Source organism: Topomyia yanbarensis, chromosome 3 (genome assembly GCF_030247195.1).
Source record: "Topomyia yanbarensis strain Yona2022 chromosome 3, ASM3024719v1, whole genome shotgun sequence".
Classification (NCBI taxonomy): domain Eukaryota; kingdom Metazoa; phylum Arthropoda; class Insecta; order Diptera; family Culicidae; genus Topomyia; species Topomyia yanbarensis.
The window spans coordinates 96,968,247-96,989,287 of record NC_080672.1 but is presented as its reverse complement, the minus strand read 5'-3'; the positions used below and the strand labels follow the sequence as shown (position 1 = coordinate 96,989,287).

The following is a 21,041-nucleotide window of genomic DNA, read 5'->3' as shown; positions in this document are numbered from 1 at the left end:
TGGGCTGATAAAAAACGGGTCTTCACTGTATTACCATTATAAATCACAAAATGGTGGAAACTCGTCAACCGTTATACCACAGAGAACAGACGTCCATCTTCAGCATTCAACTTGTGTAAAATCTCTAACTGTTTCGAAGGTAGTTGGGATATTCAAACCAGGTGCGCTACTGTCGTCATGTTTTTTTGTGGCTGAGTTCGACAGAATTGACAGCGGTTATTCCTCTACCCAGTCAAACGAGTCCGGAACCGGTTCGGACTTTCAGCATGAATTCCAGCTCAAATGCATCAACCGATAGAGTCGGAATCGGTTGTTTTCTTTGAACAAGATTCCATACTGAATCCATTCAGGATTTCGAACCGATTTCGGAATGCATTTGACGGATAGTTGGGATAGGTTGGTGTGGCGGCGCTAGTGTTTATCGTATATTAATTCAAATGTTTACACACGTTTTTTAAATATTTTTGTTCGATCATGGATGTCTGTTCTCTGTGGTTAAACCGAAATGAAAAAAAAAACTGGAGAAAGTAGCTACTACTTTGAAAACGTATTGCAATTGAAACATGTCATGTTTTGTTGAACCAATTACATTACTTTAATTAAAACTAAGCGATAAAAGTCATATTGCGGAAATTGTTCGAAAAAATACATCACAGATCGTACAATAAGCATAATATATTTTACGATGAAGGGAAAACATATTTCTGCCAAACCTTCTGCAAATAACCTTTTCATCCGTTTTCTTCGCGTAATTGCAATTCGCAAATGAGTAAACAGTGTAGGCGGCAGAGCTTCTTGTTGCACATAATTTAACTATTATTACTTAACCATTGATTTTGAATGGCCAACAATTTCCCCTTCAATATAAAACTCATTACTAAAAAGTTTAAAACATCTCCATTTTGACACATCGGCGAACCCCCATGCGCATTGTAAATATAGAAAACTATTTATTTTCAACGGCCAACAATTTCCCCTTCAATATAAAACTCATTACTAAAAAGTAGAAAATATTTCCATTTTGACGCATCGGCGGACCCCCTTTGCGCATTGTAAATGTACAAAACTATTGATTTTCAATAGCCAACAACTTCACCTTCACCTGGCCAACAACTTCTCCTTCAATATAAAACTCATTACCAAAAAGCTGAAAACATTTCCATTTTCACGCATCGGCGGACCCCCTGCGCATTGTAAATGTACAAAACTATTGATTTTCAACGGCCAACAATTTCCCCTTCAATATAAAACTCATTACTAAAAAGTTTAAAACATCTCCATTTTGACACATCGGCGAACCCCCATGCGCATTGTAAATATAGAAAACTATTTATTTTCAACGGCCAACAATTTCCCCTTCAATATAAAACTCATTACTGAAAAGTAGAAAATATTTCCATTTTGACGCATCGGCGGACCCCCTTTGCGCATTGTAAATGTACAAAACTATTGATTTTCAATAGCCAACAACTTCACCTTCAATATAAAACTTAATACCAAAAGGTTGAAAAAAATCATTTGGCGCATCGGCGGACCCCCTGTGTATTGTAAATGTCCAAAACTATTGATTTTGAATGGTCAACAACTTCTCCTTCAATATAAAACTCATTACCAAAAAGCTGAAAACATTTCCATTTTCACGCATCGGCGGACCCCCTGCGCATTGTAAATGTACAAAACTATTGATTTTCAACGGTCAACAATTTCCCCTTCAATATAAAACTCATTACTAAAAAGTTTAAAACATTTCCATTTTGACGCATCGGCGGACCCCCCTGCGCATTGTAACCATTACCATTACTCATTACCAAATGGTTGAAAAAATCAATTTTGGCGCATCGGCAGACCCCCTGTGTATTGTAAATGTACAAAACTATTGATTTTTAACGGCCAACAATTTCTTCAATATAAAACTCATTACCAAAAAGCTGAAAACATTTCCATTTTCACACATCGGCGGACCCCCTGAGCATTGTAAATGTACAAAACTATTGATTTTCAACGGCCAACAACTTCTCCTTCAATATAAAACTCATTACCAAATGGTTGAAAAAAATTAATTTTGGCGCATCGGCGGACCCCCTGTGTATTATAAATGTCCAAAACTATTTATTTTGAATGGCCAACAACTTCTCCTTCAATATAAAACTCATTACCAAAAAGCTGAAAACATTTCCATTTTCACGCACCAGCGGACCCCCCTGCGCATTGTAAATGTACAAAACTATTGATTTTCAACGGCCAACAATTTCTCCTTCAATATAAAACTCATTACCAAAAAGCTGAAAATATTTCCATTTTCACGCATCGGCCGACCCCTCTGCGCATTGTAAATGTACAAAACTATAGATTTTCAATGGCCAACAACTTTGCCTTCAACGATACTATGTGACCGCTAACATATTGCTTGCAGTCCTTTCCTATAGCAAGCGAGAAACGAACTGCCGCACATTCCAATCTTGCAAATATAAGCCATGAATGTCGTTCACTACATTCATTTTGAACCGCTGCTATGAAATTTATTCGCAACAGTTCCAACGCAACGGATGATGAAAGTTAAACACACGGGCCATTCACATACATTCGCAACTGCTAGCGAGCGAAACCCTACTACGGCAGTAAGCTGAATAACCGAACATTCACGAACATGTAGCAGGCACGCTCAGCAGCACGAACGTTTTTGCTTTTCTCTCGTCCGTTTACATGCACAGCAGCCGAAGTCAAACTAGCATCGGTGCTGTCGTATTGGTTTTTTCCCGAACTTTCGCATTAAAATGAAATTCGAAATGACTTCTTCCAGCCTTGGTGGCGGGAAACAAAACTGCTGTGTGGCGGCATTCACGCACACCAAAGAGATTACATTCATTGAACGACATTCATACGTACACCAACCATGAAATTCGTCTATGACTTTCCTGCTCGGGCAGCAGCGTGAAAGTTTGTAAGCTTATGACGTTCATAAAAAAAAGTCACGTTTCCAGCCCTGGTCACGATACACTTCCTTGCAAGATAGCGATGGCTGATCCTTGGGTGTAGGGTTCGATGCTAGGGTGGTGAGTAAAATGGCGGTTCCAGAAAGGCGTTCCGGGCGAGGTGTCCAACAGGGGCTTCCTTCGTTGGCGAGATCGGTTGGCGACGGACGATACCGACTTTTGCCAGACCGAGAAGGGTTGCTCTCCTTGGCGTTTAGGGCCTTTGCCCGAGAGTTTTTGTCCCTGGTTTTCGTTGGCGACCAGAGCACTGAAGAATGGTCTTTTACGGCTAGACGTAGGTGACCGTCAAGTCACCTAGGCCGATGCGTGTGCGGTGTGTCTCCGGGAGTTCGCAACTTCCCAAATTATGGTAGGTATCAAAAGGTCTTGTGGTGAAGTGAAGAATAATTTCTTGATTGGAGCGAAATAGCTCGATGGTTTAAGTAGGCACCAAGATGGCCTCTCCATGTAGTTACCTGAATGGCTGGTGCACTTTCACTTCACCTTTATATTTTATAAAATTGTATTAAAACTTAAGACACGTCCTACGCACTCGCTCGCATGTATTAAAGTGGACGATAGCGAATTTCAGATGGCGGATCTTGCCCAGTTTCCGAGGAATTGACCTGGGTATGACCACTGACGATCCCCTTTCCAATCGGGCCCTTTTTAGCAGCAAGTCCCACCGGTGTTGTTTTGTGTATTTGATATGTACGGTGTACTTATTTTGTATATATTTTTGGGTAGAAATTAAGCATCTTGAATGTTCTCTCGATTCATCATAAATAGCAATAAAAATGTCGTTTGATTCCTGTAACGTTCGGTTACAAAGGTGATAATATTTTAATTTCTTGGAAATCAATAAAAGTGTCAAAATATACACTTAATTTCAAAGAAAAGCTGCAAAGAAGTACGATAGATTGGTTTTTCGTGTTTTGGAATAACAACAGCAAGGCAGCGAGCAGCAAAAGGATACCGTGATAAACTCATTCGCTCATTCTCCGGAGGTTTTATTTATCCGGAGAAATAACACGTTGTATTTATCCGGAGAAGTTGTGTGAGTGTCAATAACTTTACGTGTGAAAATTTGAGTTTTTATTGTCGCAGTAGCAACTTATCTGGACGCATTTACTCATATGAGCGATATATGCAATGCCTGCTCGAGAGGGATTTGCAAAATGTCAATTTATCCATTTTTATGGCCTATTAGGCCAAAAAAATATGTAAATATTGGAAATTCTCTCAAATTGTTACATAACTTTTACAAATTATAAAATAGAAGAAATCCCTCTCGTCTAAACATAGCCTACGTGACTATGATTATAGAAAATAATAGTTTTCTGATTACAGATTACACAATTTGCCACAACTTTACTTAAGCGGGGCCCATGCAGTTTAAACATCAATGTTATCAATGAAGTTTCAAGGTCGCGAGAGATTTTTCTTTTCGTCTTCAAAAGTAAAACTGAAAAGTCAAAACATGTATTTTCAAAATAGCTTTACAATTTTTTCTCAAAAAAGTGCTCAATTTTAAGCCTCGCGAGTAGATGACCCCCTTAAACGCAGCTTAACAATTTTTCGACAACGCCACCATCACAACAACCAGAGATTTCAAGTAACTATCTGCGTTTCAATAGGTAGAAAATAGCCAATATTCTCAGTGCCAATACCTACTTCGATTTTTTCAAATTCATTCAAATTTGACGTTAATTCATACTCACAGCCAGGGTTGCCAAAATTAAATCTGTATTTTCGTCCTAAAAAATCTTTTCATCTGTATTTACTCTTCGAAAAATCTGTGTCGATATCTGTATCGAATCAGTTGAGTCGTTTAACCTTTTGCTGGATTATCTATCGAAGATATTAATTCTTGTGGTTTAAATCAGTCCAGCAAGGATCTGTTTACATTTTCATAAAAAACACTACAAGTCGTACTGATATTTTACATAAAGAAACTTGAACTTTATAGATGTGTACAATGGAAAATGATCTTCATTTAATGACTTTTGTTGATATATAATGTTATAAACATTTAGTCGACCAATGTAGCTGTCGAATTTTCGAAAAAATAAAGAATTAACAAAGTCACAGAGCATTACAATTAACGTTTCTGGAAGTAGTGAGTCAGAGTGAGCGACCAATCTCAAAAGTGAAGGTATATTTTAATATAGAGGGCCAAACTGAGAGAGACAGAGAGGAAGTATTACTGAAACTGAAAAAAATATTTCTAAAAATACTTTTTGTAACATCATTTCTCAAAACTCTGTATATCTGTACATACAGATTCTTGGTCTGAAAATGGCTGAAAAATCTGTATAAATACAGATTATTCTGTATTTTTGGTAACCCTGCTCACAGCTTTTTTCTGGTTGCAGTTGAGCACTGGAAAATCCATCCAGCGAAAATCGGTTTTTTTCCTGTTTAGTGCTAATCCATGATGTCGGAAGTAGTGCGCTGGATAGCGGAAACAGCGCACTACTTTCGAAGTGATTCCATTGTTTAGAACCAGAGAAACTACGATTGTCGCTGGTTGGATTTTCCAGTTTTCAACTGCAACCAGAATAAATACATCACATTTGAAAGTAACTTCATCATCGCACACAAGTTCGTCAATGTTAGTCACTATTGTACTCAAGTTTGCATAGAAGGCCCATGTAGCGATTACTGGCCGATCTTAGCACCGTCTAGTTGCGAGTAGCTACTTGTTGCTGCTATTTCGAAACGGCAGTTTAATTTCTTAAGAACTTTAAAGACTTTACTTGGATGGATGTTCACAGAATCGCAAGATATAATGAATTTCCCAAAAACAACTAGAACATGGATTTCACGTTACGGGATACTTCAATTCGAATATTCCATGCGACATTAGATAGTTTTATACGTGTAACATTTGTATCCGCTTGCGTGTGCTTAATTTTTCATATTTTCCTACCATTCGCAGATCCAAGGCGAACAGCCGGTGCGGACTGCGGCTCTAAAGTCGACAAACGCCGCCAGCAGCATCGGTAGCAGCACCATACAATCACTCAGACTGAATCCCACCACGTTCCCGGGGGTACAGCATGTTCAGTATCGTGGATTAGTTGGAACCATCACCACCATCACCCGCCAGGAGGGTTTTCGGACTTTGTATAGTGGTCTCTCGGCTGGCCTACAGCGTCAGATGTGCTTCTCATCGATTCGGATAGGGCTGTACGACACGGTGAAAACATTGTATTCATCTATTTTTAAAGGTTGGTCTGACCACCATTGTTTTACCGTTGTGCTGTTTTCTAATGCATTGTTTATTTTCCAGAAAACGAAGCTGGTCTTCAAATCATCACACGAGTTTGCGCAGGTTTAACAACGGGTGGACTAGCGGTTTTGCTAGCCCATCCGACTGACGTGGTTAAGGTGCGCTTCCAGGCGGCTTCACGTTCAGCAACGGGTCGTCGGTATACTTCCACACTGGAAGCTTATCGGACGATTCACCGCGAGGAAGGTGTACGAGGACTCTGGAAGGGAACCGCTCCAAATATTGGACGTAATGCGATCATCAACGTAGCCGAAATCGTTTGCTACGATGTGGTGAAGGATTGTCTGCTGACCTACACCCACATTCCCAACGATGTTCGTCTACATTTCAGCGCCGCTGTGATAGCTGGATTCGCTGCCACTGTAGTCGCCTCCCCGGTGGATGTTGTTAAAACCCGTTACATGAATTCTCCCAAGGGACAGTACCAGGGTGTGGTTGAATGTGCCATCAAGATGGGCAGCAAAGAGGGTATGGCTGCTTTCTACAAGGGATTCGTGCCCTCGTTTGCTCGTCTAGTTTCGTGGAATATTGTGATGTGGATTTCCTATGAACAGCTTAAATTACTTTTATTTAAACCGCAAATAATAGAACGTCGTTACTAGTCACTAAGTACGTAGATAATAAGACAATGGGGGAAATTCTAAAGAAGCCTTTTTATTGGTTGATATTGTGATGTACATCAAAACAAAGAGAAGATTGTTAGCGAATATATACTGTAGAGATCTTTATTTTATAATACCTACTTTACAACAATAGAATAACTATCTTTTTTTTTCTTAGCTCACAGTATCACATTCTTCAGGTAGAATTTCAAGCAAGTGTTTAACATTCTCTTTCTTGATTTTATTGTGCAATACTACAAGCCGCGAACGAGTGCTCTCATACAACTCCATAACAAAGGGAAAATCATTTCCCTGATGATAGCGAATTCGCAAGAACGTTCGTAGCTCTTGAAGTTGATTTTTGAACTTGATGAGAATCTATGCAATAAAAATCTTGGATTAGTTTTCATTTTAGCCCAATGAATATCAAATATACAAACTTCTTCGAGTAGCTTCATCACTTGTGGATTTCTAGCGCGTTTCATTTGCTGAATCGAACTAGCGTCATGACCCACCATCTTGCTAATAACTGTCGTATGAAAGCGCACCTGAAATGATTAATGAAACTAGTTACAATCCGTACATCGGGTCGATCCAATGATCCACCGGAAAAACATGAAGCTACTCGCTCACCGGAAGACAACGCTCCGATCGATCTGTGATCATCACCCCCAGCTTCCAGCCGTCATCAGATACACGAATTCGCTCAAATACTTCTTCCACCTCGCCAAACACCACAAAGGTGCGTTCTTCCCTTTCGGCATCACTCAGCTCGTTGAGTTGCGTCACCGTTGCCAAGCTGTAACTATCTACCTGGAACTGATACCGGGGGGAAAGTATATCATCCATACCAGAAGCAGAAATATCCTCTATCTGGAAGGCATCACCATCGAGACTGTCTTCGAAGAAAGCAGAGACGGAACATTTATCGAAATTTTTGCTTGTTGAAGGTTGCTGACTCTCAATGACTAAGTTCGCTGTAGACTCGACCGATGCCAGTCGGGGACGTTTGGCCGGCTGGACCGGTGTTGAATGATTCGACGCTAGATTCGTAGGTTCTTCATCCATGATCGGATTTATCAAATGCCGCTGTTCGTTACGTATTTCGTCTTCCAAAAAGTTCATTGCATCAATGTCATCATCGGGGTATTCTAGGTTTGGTTGCTTGACGGCCGATGGTTTCGTACGAGATGATGACGGCGAAGGTTGAGAAGTTTTTGTGGACGAAACTTGTTGGTTCATGATTTCCCGCTCTGGTAATTCAATTTGCACCAAGTCATCGTCGTCGTCCATCAGAGTGCTGATAGTAGGAACTTGTTCTGGGGGCTTCTCCACTCGTTCTTTATTCTGCTCAATGCCATCGATCCCATCCAAGTTAATTCCTAGAAACACATCATCCTCCCAATCTTCACTGGGCCTATCTGTAAGTGGCTTCACAGGAGACGCAAATACCATAGGTATAGGTTGTATGTTATTGTACATCGTATCTCGATTCTTTTCTACAACCACTGGTTCATCATACTCTGTTTTTGGGTTAGGGTTTAGAGGCTGGCCTAGCGCCTTCAAGAGAATGTTTTCAAATGCATTTGTAATCAACATGGTGTCAACTTCTCCACCTAGTATCCGGACGTTCTTCGGTTCCAAAAAGAGCACTTTATTAATACATCGGATGGGGCCAGTTAGAAAAATTTTAACCCCTGGTGGTAACTTGGTATTTAACACTGCTATCGGATTGTGTTCCATTCCTACTACAGTCCTTTTTCCATCCGTCAGTTCCAGCTTTAGCATGCGCTTCTTTTTAATGTGTTGAGTTTGAGTTTTCCGCATTTGAATTTCCTCGTCCGCTTCGTCCATCTTTTTGTTGTACAGATTCCTAAGCTGATCATAGCACGGTTCCGAAATGTCCACTAGATAATTTAGCTGAAGTGGAAAACGTCCGTTCAGCATGAAACTATTTGTTTCCGTATCGATGCTTTCGGGCAGTGAGGATACACCAATTTCCTTTAAATCGGCGAGAATCCACTGATCGAAGGCAAATTTAAACAGAGATTCGTTGGACGTTTTCGGGTTTTCTTGTAAACAGAACGAAATACAGCCGCTAATCCAATCATCCACTACCTTGATGTTGTATTCACGCAAAAAGCGAGTTTTCACTTGTGTCGCACGATTGGTTTCACATTGAATCATTGTAAAATGTGATTATGAAATTTAATATTATTAAATGATATTACCGGTGCCGACACACAGTATGCCTTCTTCGCGCGAATCAAATTTGTAAACAAAATATCCGGTATTGGATTCGTTCAGTTAGATCAACTAGTAATTAGGTCAACTCGTTTGTATCCCGCCAATGACCTAATATACTTACCAGTATACTACACTCAAAAAAAATTAAACGTTATGCCTATTTATTTTACACATAGATTTCTCGACAAACATATGATTACGGCCTAAAAGCCAACTGTCAAAATCCACTTTGAATGGAAATTCCAGACAAACCGTTACCAGTCGAACACAGTTCACAACAGTTTATGAAAGAGAAAACTTTTCTCTTTCGTTTACTACCAACATCTGTGATTGGCGTGTAACGGCTTGTCCGGAATTTGCATTCAAAATGGATTTTGACAGTTGGCTTTTAGGCCGTAATCATAGTTTTGTCGAGATTTTTGCAATTAGTGGATTCATATAGACACTATTTGCTGGCACATAAACCTAAAGTGTGTATTTACAAGAAATATTAATCTTACATTCACATTTCATAACTATAAGGCACATAAAACCCGATTCTATAACAATAGGCACATATAACTTATGTGTGTGCATACATAGTTTATATAGTTGACACATAGAAGGTATGGGTGCGCTTGATATCATTAGCATTTCTTCCTCACATGGTAAAATCCATGTGAGGAAGAAATGCTAATGTTATCACGCGCACCCATACCTTCTATGTGTCAACTAGTGGTAAAATAGTGATTTGCAGTAAATAGAATTAACGCTTGGATTTTTTTTCAGTGTAGGTAATCACCACCAACTTATAGAAAGAATCAAAGGTGAAATTGGTATTGCACTCCAAAACTTATCACAATCTGACCAAATACAGCCTGCATTTGTTTGACAAAATTAATAAATAAATTTTATTTCAGTGGCTGATAGTCCCCGCTTTGGTTGCTGTAGCGAGCTCCGGGCGAAACAAGTGTTCCTGTTGACCCGGCTAATCGATAGATACAAACTTCTCACGTACGTGGTCCCATGATTTAGTTCGTGCTCCACATTTTAACATAATTAAAATGTTCCTTGTATCGTAGATTCTTACACAGCGTAGTGTGGTAGATTTGGAATGGAATGAAAATTAATTTCTAAAGAAAGTACTTTCCTTTCAGTCTGCAGCAACGTTCGATGAATGTGACAGACATCGATGGTGTGACTCGCTGCTCTGAAGACACTTAACTGACTCCGCTAGCTAACAAGAAAATAATTATATTTCTCAATTCCAATGGATTATTTCTCGATATTTACATGCTATCTGCCTCTGGTCTTGACTGGAATAATTGCTGCTACGACATCAAGATTTTGCTGACCTCTGTCCTCAGACAAAGAGCGCCCAGTGAGCGAATAAATGCTGCAATATTTGTTTCATCATATTTTATTTGATAATTACAATTATTACAACCATTCCATATATTGTAACAATGACTTGAAAGTTCAGCTTCCGAAGGAATTGACAACCGATCATGAGAGCTTGAGCTTGCGCGACCAGGACTGAACCACCGATTATGAGAAACGAGAAATTAGTGATTTTTAACGCTGTCTATCGCTGTGATGTTTTCAAAATTACTCTGGCGAATTCGACGTTCTGTCTTGCGGATTCCTTATAATCGTCCGGCTGTGTTTTCGAAGTAAAAGGTTGTAATTGGATCATTAAATGAGCTGATTTTCGTGATTGCAACAATGTTTTTTTTCCAACTCAGGAAACGTGAAATTAATATTAAAATTAAAAAAAAAAGAAATATGATGACAGTCTGCATTTGACAGTATCAGAAGCATTTGACATATCGAATTTCACGACAAATGATATCCCGTCAGAAAAAATTAATACATGTTTTTCCGGTTTTCCCGCAGGGTTATTTTTATTTGACATGAACACCATCCAATGCATATTAGAGCACTCTAGTTAGAGTGTGGCCAAGAAGCCATGACGTATCCAAACGAACATGGAATTTGACGTATACACAATGGAAATACGTCAAATTTCATGTTCGTTTGGATACGTCATGGCCTCTTGGCCACACTCTAACTAGAGTGCTCTAATGCATATATAGTTTTTTTCATTTTGGGTGTTGTCTTGATAGGCCAGATGTAAACAACCGCAGTTTTCCTATGTATGGTTGCCAAGTTTACATAAGATTTATTTTAAAAAACAAAAAAATCGTTTTTGCGTATCACAACGAATTTTTTTTAAATAATGTTATATTATGTATGTATAAATTTATCGAATGGAGCGGAAAACTATATATAGCTTAATGACCCAATTATTTCTCCACAAGACTTTTGACATTGCGATACTGCCCATAATTCCAAATTAGTCACATGTTCTATGGGATACATGAAGGGACCTCAGATAAACACTAGTGACCTATATTAATGAATCTCAATAGGGATTAATCCAACGTTGCACGACGTCCAAAGAATCAATCAATAGGCATCCAGTATGGAATCCGCGTAAAACAACTTTGAAATATATATTTTGGGATCGTCAGTAAATTCAGAATTCGATAATTGATTCAAGGTAAGGTTGTGGCTGCTTTGTCAGTTTATTATTACAATAACGCTAAAAAGATGATCGATGATTTATCAAACAAATATTTTACTCAAGACCACGTTATTTACAGATGTTTCTGATATACTAATGGTATTCAAAACAGATTTTCGTGATAAGATAGGCAGCCTTGCGCAGGCTTCTAGAAACTGAGAATAAGTAACCATTGCTAACCCCGGTATTGACTTCACTGATTACTATGCCTATGTACTCCACGCCAGAGAAAAGTTATGAAAACGGTAGATTTTCCATCATCAATTTACTCACATTCATCCTGCTATATACCTATCGCGTCTTTATGCGTAGGGTTAATAAGTTGCTTTTCGTATGGCACGCAGCCATCAGCCATAACATTTTCACTTCCGACGAACTACAATTAAAACAGCCTATTACGGAGAATCACCGTACGTTGTGGTATTTATTGAATACCATGTTTATTAGAATTGAGTACTGAAACAAAACTATTTGTTCCAATTCTTGCTACCACTTACTTAAGAGCAAACAAGAGCAAAAACATGCTTGTTTACTATCATAATACAAAAAGAGAATACAAGAACGAAACTAATAAAAATTAATACTAATTTAAAATTACTCAACAAGTATATTTTTTTTGGGGGGATCTGGACCCCCAGGATCCTCCCTCTTGATCCGCCACTAGTTCGGCATTCTAAATGGATTATGGATTGCAGCTCAAAATGTAACAACCAGCCCATCAGTAGTTGCATTTCAGCTGAAATCCATTCCGGATTCCGAATAATTTTACGGAGTTGATCTAATGGAATTGAGTGAAGTGGTCCAATACTGGATAAAACTTCATCCGTGTTATTCCGTTCGATGGATTGCAGTGCAATGCTCCCTAGAAGCAAAGAACTATGAGACTATACGAAACTTGCGAATACTAATGGGATTTTCGTTTGTATTATACACCAATGTAGTGTGCAGAAAGTATAGCATGGCTATACATATCAGAAAAAGCCCGAACAAACGATTTAACAAATCATTGTCGCTATTGATTGCGCTGCAGTTTCGTTGGATGTTGTTTCTATACCGATATCCTTCCTAATCCGAGACCTGATGCGATCCTGGGTCCGATCAAAATACCACGATCAAGCATCCATTTGATTTTGAAACTCAAGATGAAAAAAGTTTAAACTACAAATTTGAATTTGGTTTGTCGCAGCACTGCTAAAAGGAAACTTTTCACTCTAGCAATGTGAACTTATCGCAATAACCTCAAGGGCCGATTTCTCCACCATCGCTTAACTTTTAAAAAAGGTTTAACGCCTTGGTAAACCTAGTTTAACAAATAAACTCTTCGAATATTTTTATCATAATTCGAACGTGATTATTAAATTGTAAATACTCTCACTTATTTACATGAAATCCGAAATTGATAAAATACTTTCTATAGCAAACCGTAGCAGCAACATGACACATATTGTATAGCAAACAGCAATCCCCAACCGCAATCCATACTGTACAGGCGAGATTCTCTATCCGCGGAAGGAACTACAAAACCACTCATTATGCAAGTAGTTCAGAACACAATCGAAATTAAATGTCATAAATTTTCAAACTTAACAACAAAGCAAAAGCTTTGTTGCTAGTTTGGTATTATTTCATCAAAGTATGCTGTCATTCTGACAGTGCACCATTGTTGGTATACCTGGGTTATAAAATGTGTCCTCGAGAAATTGTCAGAGCATTCCGTATTAACATATTTGTATTTGATCTGACGTTCATAAAGACTTTAGGTCAAAGATCTTGTTCTACTATACTTACACACGATTCCACAATTTTCTACATTCGTTGGCTAAATGAAGTGCACTAGACAAACAAAATACAAGTGAGAACACACTAATTGTTCAAAAAACAATTTTAAACTTAAGCCAAACATGAACCGCCATGTCTGAAAAACGCAAAAAACAACCAAGTCCATTTCAGCCACCAGAAAATTTGTCTAAGTATTGAAATTGCCTTTAAATCGCATTCGCAAATTGCAATTGTTACTAGCGGCAATTAGCACAGGCGAGTTGAGTCAAACGTCAAACTTTTTAAATCGCCTGACCATGCTCGTCCGCATTTTTTTTACAGGGCGACATTAATAAAGTTAACGTTACCGAATTGGTTGCTTTTTCGGTAGCGTGTATTTTCAAGGCGGGCTGAACAAAAGGCGGGATAAAAAATATTTCGAGTCTGTCAAAGAAACGCTTCCAAAACAAATCAACTCGAGTTGTTGCAACGCATCGGCAAATTGGGTTTTTTTTTTATTTTTCGCGATGTTTCAATGAAATTTTGTATTAAATAAGTGAAGTTTCCAGTTTCACAATGGCTCAGAATAAAACAGATTTGATGGCCGTCTTGGCCGTGCTGAAAAAGTACAATTTGAAGGTAAATTACCATTGTATACTCATTGTTGACACTGCTTGCGAAACTAATTTTGTAGGGAACGGAAGAGCTTCTTAAAAAGGAAGCTAGTTTGTCGGATGTGCCGGAAAATGTTGCTGGCGAAGCGGACGTTAATAGTGTGCTGGCTGCTTACAAGAGCGAAGGGGATCCGGATATATATGAACATTCTTACATGGAACTTCGAAGGTTCGTGGGGGAATCACTAGATATCTATCGGCACGAACTTGCACTGATCCTTTATCCGGTGTTGGTGCATATGTACATTGAGCTGGTGTACAATAGCCACGAGGAACAGGCGAAAAAACTGATCTCGAAGTTTGGTCCGGAACAGGAGTATTACTATCAGGATGAGTTGGCAAAGTTGGCGATGGTGTCGAAGAGGGATCAAATGAGTGGGAACGATCTGACGGATACATTCAAATCGAATGCTTTTACGATTCGAATCTCGCGCGATACTTTATCGCTGTTGAAGCGGCATCTGCACGAGAAGAAAGCATCGGTGATTTTAAACATTGTCAATGAGCATTTATTTTTCGACTTGTATGAGGGTGTGGCTCGAAATAAGACCCAATGTGATGCCACGTCCGGTGCAATGATTGGCGAGGCAAAAAGGTTGGATAACAAGGTAAAGGTTTACTACGGACTGCTGAAAGAACCGGATGTGCAAACATTGGTACAGGCTCCACCCGAGGAGGATGACGACATGGATCCGGATGCACCGGATAAGCCGAAGAAGAAGAAGCCCAAGAAGGATCCACTGTTTTCGAAGAAGTCCAAGTCGGATCCGAATGCTCCACCGCTGGACAGAATTCCACTGCCGAAGTTGAAGGATGTTGATAAGATGGAGAAGATTAAGGCATTACGAGAGGCGTCTAAGCGCGTTAATCTAGGTCCCGATTGTTTGCCGTCCGTTTGCATGTATACGCTACTAAATGCAAATTACACGGTGACATGGTGCGTATAACTTAATTCTTCAAACAAATTCAAACAATTTTCACTTTTTTGTTTTTTTGCATTAGTGCCGAAATCTGCGAAGACTCCAGTTTAATTGCCATTGGATTTTCTGATTCTTCCATCAAAGTGTGGTCGCTGTCGCCAGTTAAGCTACGGGAAATGAAATCAGCCGAACAGCTGAAGGAAATCGATCGCGACGCTGACGACGTCCTGATTCGTATGTTAGACGATCGTAAGGCGGAAACCAGTCGAATACTTCATGGTCATAGCGGACCGGTTTTCCGGTGTGCGTTTTCTCCGGACAGAACCATGTTGCTTTCATGCTCAGAAGATTGCACCATCCGGCTGTGGTCATTACACACTTGGACCTGTGTGGTCGTTTATAAAGGTCATCAATTTGCCGTGTGGGATGTCCGATTCTCTCCTCACGGACATTACTTTCTGAGTTGCTCACATGACAAAACCGCTAGGTTGTGGGCAACGGATACCCATCAACCGTTGCGCATTTTCGCTGGTCATTTGTCCGATGTCGATGTTTGTATTTTTCATCCTAACTCTAATTACGTGGCTACTGGTTCTAGTGACAGAACGGTTCGTCTTTGGGACGTTTGCGTTGGAAATCATTTGCGATTGATGACTGGACATAAGGTAATTTAGATTCTTATAATAATGTTTATATGATTAATTCATTAAAATCTTTCAGGCCCCCATTTATTCACTAGCTTTTTCGATTTGTGGTCGCTATCTGGCTTCCGGTTCGGCCGATTGCCGCGTTCTTATCTGGGACTTGGCTCATGGTCACCTGATTGCAGCCCTTTGCGGTCACTCGGCTTCCATTCATTCACTGTGTTTTAGCAGGGATGGCGTTGTACTGGCAACGGGTGGTTTGGATTGCTGTCTCAAGCTGTGGGATTTCAGCAAATTGTGCGAAGACATCAGCGGTGAAAATGTGAACGTTTCCCACAATCCGGATGTGCGTGATGGGGAACCTTACTTGATGCGATCGTTTCCCACGAAGCAGACACCGTTCTTGACGTTGCACTTTACCAGACGAAATTTGCTTCTCGGCGTCGGCATGTTCGAAGGGTCGGTCTAAATTGATGACCACTTTAGTTTTGTAAGATGAAGCTTTTTTTTAGAATGTAAGGTTTCCGGTACAAATTTGATTGTGCTATTATTATCGATACTTTACATTTGAATATATATTGTCCACGTAAAATTGATTTATCAATGTATTTCAAAGAATGTCTTGAAGCACTACCGGGGAGGTTTTTTTATATGTACAGCATACACTCTAAGCCAACCACTTAGTAGTTAGTTCTTTCAGTAGGGTTACAGCAGCCCTCCTCGACACACTGACAGTTTTCGACCATCCATACGTGGCAATTTCTGTATGACAGTAGGAAAGCTAGCTGTGGGTCGAGAATTAGTTCTCTTCCCCTATGCGGACAATCTGGGCGGCAAACTTGAGATTGTCTAATTTTATGAGTCCTTCGGCTCGCTTGTGCCATTTAGCACAACTTTCTCGTTGAGCTCCCGTCTTGTTCGCGAACTACTCGGTATAGTTCCCACCGCTGGACCTAGTCTACTTCGTCGGAGATTTCCCAGGCGAGCCTACCAGTCAGGTGTTGAGGTCATTTCGGCGATTTCGGTGGATAAAAACATCCGGTTTGCTGGCACCCTGACGACCCATACCCGATGCTCTCTCTCAGTCCACTCTGCTAGTCCCCGGTGGTGGATCTGCACCCTCATTCTCATCCGGTCGTCGATTACCATTTCCAATTGCTTCAGTGCTCGACGAAATCACCCTCCGACGTCGATCTGCTTCCCCCGAACCGCTTTGCAGTTGCTGACCAACAACACCTCTGTTTTGTGGTGAGCTATTTGCAACTTGATCCCGTCATCCGGCTCTCGATCGCGTCTGTTTTCTCCGTCGCCAATACCTCCACTTCTTCGAGTGTCTACCCAATTCCCGTTAGTGACACATCGTCCGCGAAACCTACGATTTCCGCGCTGTTAAATGTATTCTTCACATCTATCGTGTCCACAGCGCAGTATCGATCACCTCTTCGCTCCCGCGTTTAGCTACCTTCTCGGCACTCTCGAACGCTGTCCGCACTCCTTGTTGCAATCTATCTCGCTAAGCTTGACCACCCGTTTTAAAGCGGCCCTAATTTCCTCCTAGCGTTCAACCTTTGAGCTGGACACCGTCTATTGCGTGGCTCCAGCTTTCGTGGCATTGTGGCTTCACAAGTCGTCACAGTCCTTCTTGCCGTATCCACATTATCGGTCCCGCCATCCGGCCGAAATACCTCAACGAAGGTGTATCCTTGCTGCAGCAGGGTTCCGTTGGTTGATACGATAGCGAATCGTATCGTCGCTATGCGTATACTTCTCGCATACTCTCCAATTTATGTTCGCCATCAGTGAAGGGACTGATGATTCGTCGGAGTAGTTTTCGGAATTATGGCTTATGGCGCTGTAGGTCGAAGGGGGGGGGGGGGTTGTTAGCCCTGCAACTCCTGTATACCTCTTTTTCTGCTCTATTTCGGAGGCTGACTTGGTCCATTAAATGGTTCCTTGGAGCTTTGATGAAACTCTGGAGCCTTTTCTTGTTTTTCGTCTCCATCTATTACGTCGCCATTTAGTTTTCGTCCCAGTGGGCTGTTTAGTTGCTAATTCCATAACACATTTAGCTCCTGTTTCCGTGAGTCATTCAGCTCTCAGCCTTATCACGATCTAATCAGATAGTCCCCGGCGGTGAACTCACCCAGCTCCAACTGAGAGTTCCCCGACGGAGAAATTTTTCCCGACACCCATACCAGCTTCCTTGAGCCAGCTTTTTCGAGATCTACTCGGATATTATTCGGCGGTGAGCTACCCTACTCCGACTGAGATTGTTCTGGCAGTGGCATTCTGGCGGTGAATGTACCCTACTGCAAATTCCCTGACGGTAGATTTCTCCCGATACCGATGTACGTTTCCGTGGACCACTTCGTCCCGATCTACTCGATCCAGTCCCCGGCAGTGGACCTAGCCTAATCAACGGGTCTGCCAGTTAGTGATGAGGTCTGTCCAGCGATGCCGGGTGGAGCGTAGCTTCCGGTTCACTGGCGCCTTGACGACCCACTGCTAGCTGTTCGACGCGGTCTAATCGCTCTAATTCCTGGCGGTGCATCTAGTCTACTCAAGAGCTACCCGGTAGTGTGTTGAGGTCAGTCCGGCGATTCCGGACTGGTGAAGCCTAACGTCCGGTTAACTGGCGCCCCAACGCTACGTCGTGTACTACTCAACTGGTCTCCGGCGGGGGACCTAGTCTACACCGACGGAGAGTTCCGCGGCGGCGAATTTTCTCCCGAAACACGGTTTTGATTTCACTGCGGCTTCTAGCCGATGGGGCTAGTTTGTTGGTACCTTCGTCCCGTTGTGCTGCTCGGAGCATATACTCGTAACCACTCTGTGGGCAGCATGCCAGATATACTTGTCGTGGCACATCTCTTCGACTATATTGTCAACTGTTACCAACTGATCAGTATCCTTGTATTTCGTGTATTCCTCCGCTGGTAGCATTCCATGTCATCAGCCAGAGGGATGCAGATGGGAATTATCCCGGCATTCGTCTGGTTCCGCTTTGAGATCAGTGCAGAAGCCTAGGCCGGTACGCTATACCTCAGCATTGAGGATGAGGCACCCGCTAGGAGACGCCTCGTGCTGCATCTTACTCCTCCAATGTTCGACATGGTCCTTGCCCATGCGTTAATTGTCCTTGCAGCCTTCTTACATACAAAGTCGAAATGGCTGCTGTAATTTAATCGATGCTCGACTATCACATCCCGGTGCTTCAGCGCACGCATCGATGGAATTGAATGTCCGCCGACGCTGATCACGACGAATTTTTTCCGTCGCTGACCAGCATTACCTCCGTCTTGTGGTGAACCAGCTGCAACTTGACATCAGCCATTCAGGTTTCCGCTTCCTCGAGGGTCTCGCCGATTATTGTCAGGACAACGTCATCTGTAAAGCCGACGATTTCAACTCCCTTGGGTAGTTCCATTATTAGCACTCCGTTGTACTTTATATTCCAGGGCATTTCCTCATGTTCGTCTCGTAGACCAGTTCTCGGTTCTGAAAGTAACTCTTCAGAACATTGCACAAATAATCCTGGACCCGCATTCTGTGTAGCACTACAGTGATAGCCACCCAGCTAGCACTGTTGAACGGGTTTTTCACGTCTATCGTTACCACGGCGCAGTAGCCATTACCCCTTCTCTTTTATTTCAATGTTTCCTCCGCGCTAGCGATGACTGTGCGGATGGCAGCTAGCGTCGATATTCTTTTCCGGAATTCGAACTGTCTCTGCGTTAGTCCGTTTTGACTTTCAGTGTAGGTCGCCAGCCTGTTGAGGATGACCCTTTCCAGAAATTTACCTTGAGTATCCAGTAGTCATAAAGGCCGATATGATGCTGGATCTCCTGGTGGATCCCTGGTCTTCTATTTATCCGGGAAGTAGCTATCGTCCAGGTATTTCTGTAGGACTATCCTGAACATGTCCGGAAACGCCAGAATAGCGGTCTTCAGTACCACGTTAGGGATACCATCCGGTCCGGGAGCTTTCTTCGCTTTCAGCCCTTTCCCCACTATAAGGAACTCGTCGTTGGAGACTCGAATGTTACCAGCATTTCCCCTGTCTACATCAAAGTACAGTGTAGGCGGCCAGGCGGTTGGGTCGTGTTTCGGGAAAAAATCCTCCACGATAATTTTCAGTTTGTCAGCGCGCATTTCCACTGGAGTCATTGAACCCTTGATCCTGGTCATAACGACACGGTAAGCATTGCCCCAAGGGTTAGCGTCTACTTCTCTGCACAGCTCCTTGTAGCAGGTCGACTTGCTTAGCACTATTTCGTTCATAAAAGTGGCTCTGACTGTCTCAGATCTTGTTCTCTGAAGGCGTTTTCTGGCTTTTAAGGAGGCAGTCCCTACAATGCTGAGCTTATCGTTCCACACCGGTACTTCCTCGGCTCTATTTTCCTCGGCATTGTTACATCACTTCGTATAATAATCGGAGACGAATGAAAATCTGCATGAATGCGTCTCTGAATATTGAAAATGAATGCGGCTGAATATGATCAATTTTCATTCAATGAATTTGAATATTTGTAACTCTGCTGCTTACTAACTCGCCAATTGATGTTATCCATCAGCGACGCGCTGCAAAATGTTAAGTCGATGATGGATTCCCGGCCATCTTTACGGAATGTGCTAGCGGAATCTTCGTTGCACAGCCTTACGTCCAGCTTTGTCAGTGCTTCCAATAGGCTGTAACCTCTTACGTTGGTTAGCCTGCTACCCCACTCCACAGTCCAAGCGTTAAAGTCTCCTCCTATAACAGCCGGCGTTCGTTCCACTAACGAGTCGGTTAATGCGTCCAGCATCCGATTGTACTGCTCTGGTGTCCGTCTCGGGGGAGCATAGCAGCTACAGACGAATACGTTGTTGATCCTGGCGATCACGAAGCCTTCGTGTGTGTTATCCACCACCTCTTGGACAAGGAAACCGCCTATTACTTAGATTGGCGCCATCCCTGCACTATTCACCACCCAGTTACCGTTATCTGGAGGAACACGATACGGCTCGGCAATAATTGCAACGTCGCACTTCGTTTATGTTGTTGACTGCAACAACAGTTGCTGTGCAATGTCACAATAATTGAGATTAAGCTGAGTTATCTTCGTCATTGTTGGCTTGCCTTCGCCTTTTTGAACGTAGGGCATTTGAAGCCGCCAGTCATGTGGTTATTTTCTTCCTCCGTTTTGCAGATCATGAACCTTGGTTGTTTCGTACAGTCTCTAACAACGTGTTCCTTTCCACCACATTTTCTACACAGTGCAGACCTTTCCGTGCCCTTGCAGTTCCACGCCTGATGTCCGAAGTCCAAGCACCTGAAGCTTGGTTCCATCTTGAAGCACACTGACCATCTAACTTTTATCTCT

At 41.8% G+C, this 21,041-nt stretch overlaps 4 protein-coding genes across 4 annotated transcripts in view; 2 read left to right on the top strand and 2 right to left on the bottom strand.

The window, feature by feature from the left end:
- LOC131687992 (dicarboxylate carrier SLC25A8-like) overlaps positions 1-7,028 on the top strand; it is a 43,694-nt gene extending 36,666 nt beyond the window's left edge. Inside the window, exons 3-4 of the mRNA XM_058972111.1 lie at positions 5,914-6,205; positions 6,268-7,028. Coding sequence (XP_058828094.1) covers positions 5,914-6,205; positions 6,268-6,869 — 894 coding nt within the window. The 3' untranslated portion in view covers positions 6,870-7,028. The remainder of the gene's footprint in view (positions 1-5,913; positions 6,206-6,267) is intronic.
- The window catches only part of LOC131687988 (high affinity cationic amino acid transporter 1-like), a 400,280-nt gene that overhangs the window by 246,894 nt on the left and 132,345 nt on the right, over positions 1-21,041 (bottom strand). The gene's annotated exons all lie outside the window — the stretch shown is intronic.
- Positions 6,941-9,122, bottom strand: LOC131687989 (recQ-mediated genome instability protein 1-like). Its single transcript, XM_058972108.1, has 3 exons — positions 7,503-9,122; positions 7,310-7,417; positions 6,941-7,247 (listed from the first exon to the last, which is right to left on the bottom strand). The coding sequence occupies exons 1-3, from the start codon at positions 9,054-9,056 to the stop codon at positions 7,044-7,046; spliced, it is 1,866 nt and encodes a 621-aa protein (XP_058828091.1). The 5' UTR covers positions 9,057-9,122; the 3' UTR covers positions 6,941-7,043.
- Positions 13,903-16,259, top strand: LOC131687987 (transcription initiation factor TFIID subunit 5-like). Its single transcript, XM_058972102.1, has 4 exons — positions 13,903-14,079; positions 14,135-15,051; positions 15,117-15,699; positions 15,755-16,259. Exons 1-4 carry the CDS (start codon positions 14,017-14,019, stop codon positions 16,145-16,147), a joined length of 1,956 nt encoding a protein of 651 aa, XP_058828085.1. The 5' UTR covers positions 13,903-14,016; the 3' UTR covers positions 16,148-16,259.

Bases quoted from the DNA above. Each gene is read 5' to 3' on its own strand.
- LOC131687989 (XM_058972108.1), bottom strand. From the start codon at position 9,056: ATGATTCAATGTGAAACCAATCGTGCGACACAAGTGAAAACTCGCTTT. The intron at 7,418-7,502 runs GTGAGCGAGTAG...TAATCATTTCAG, and splicing joins GATCGGAGCGTTGTCTTCCG to GTGCGCTTTCATACGACAGT. The intron at 7,248-7,309 runs GTTTGTATATTT...TTTATTGCATAG, and splicing joins TGATGAAGCTACTCGAAGAA to ATTCTCATCAAGTTCAAAAA.
- LOC131687987 (XM_058972102.1), top strand. From the start codon at position 14,017: ATGGCTCAGAATAAAACAGATTTGATGGCCGTCTTGGCCGTGCTGAAA. The intron at 14,080-14,134 runs GTAAATTACCAT...CTAATTTTGTAG, and splicing joins TGAAAAAGTACAATTTGAAG to GGAACGGAAGAGCTTCTTAA. The intron at 15,052-15,116 runs GTGCGTATAACT...TTTTTGCATTAG, and splicing joins GCAAATTACACGGTGACATG to TGCCGAAATCTGCGAAGACT.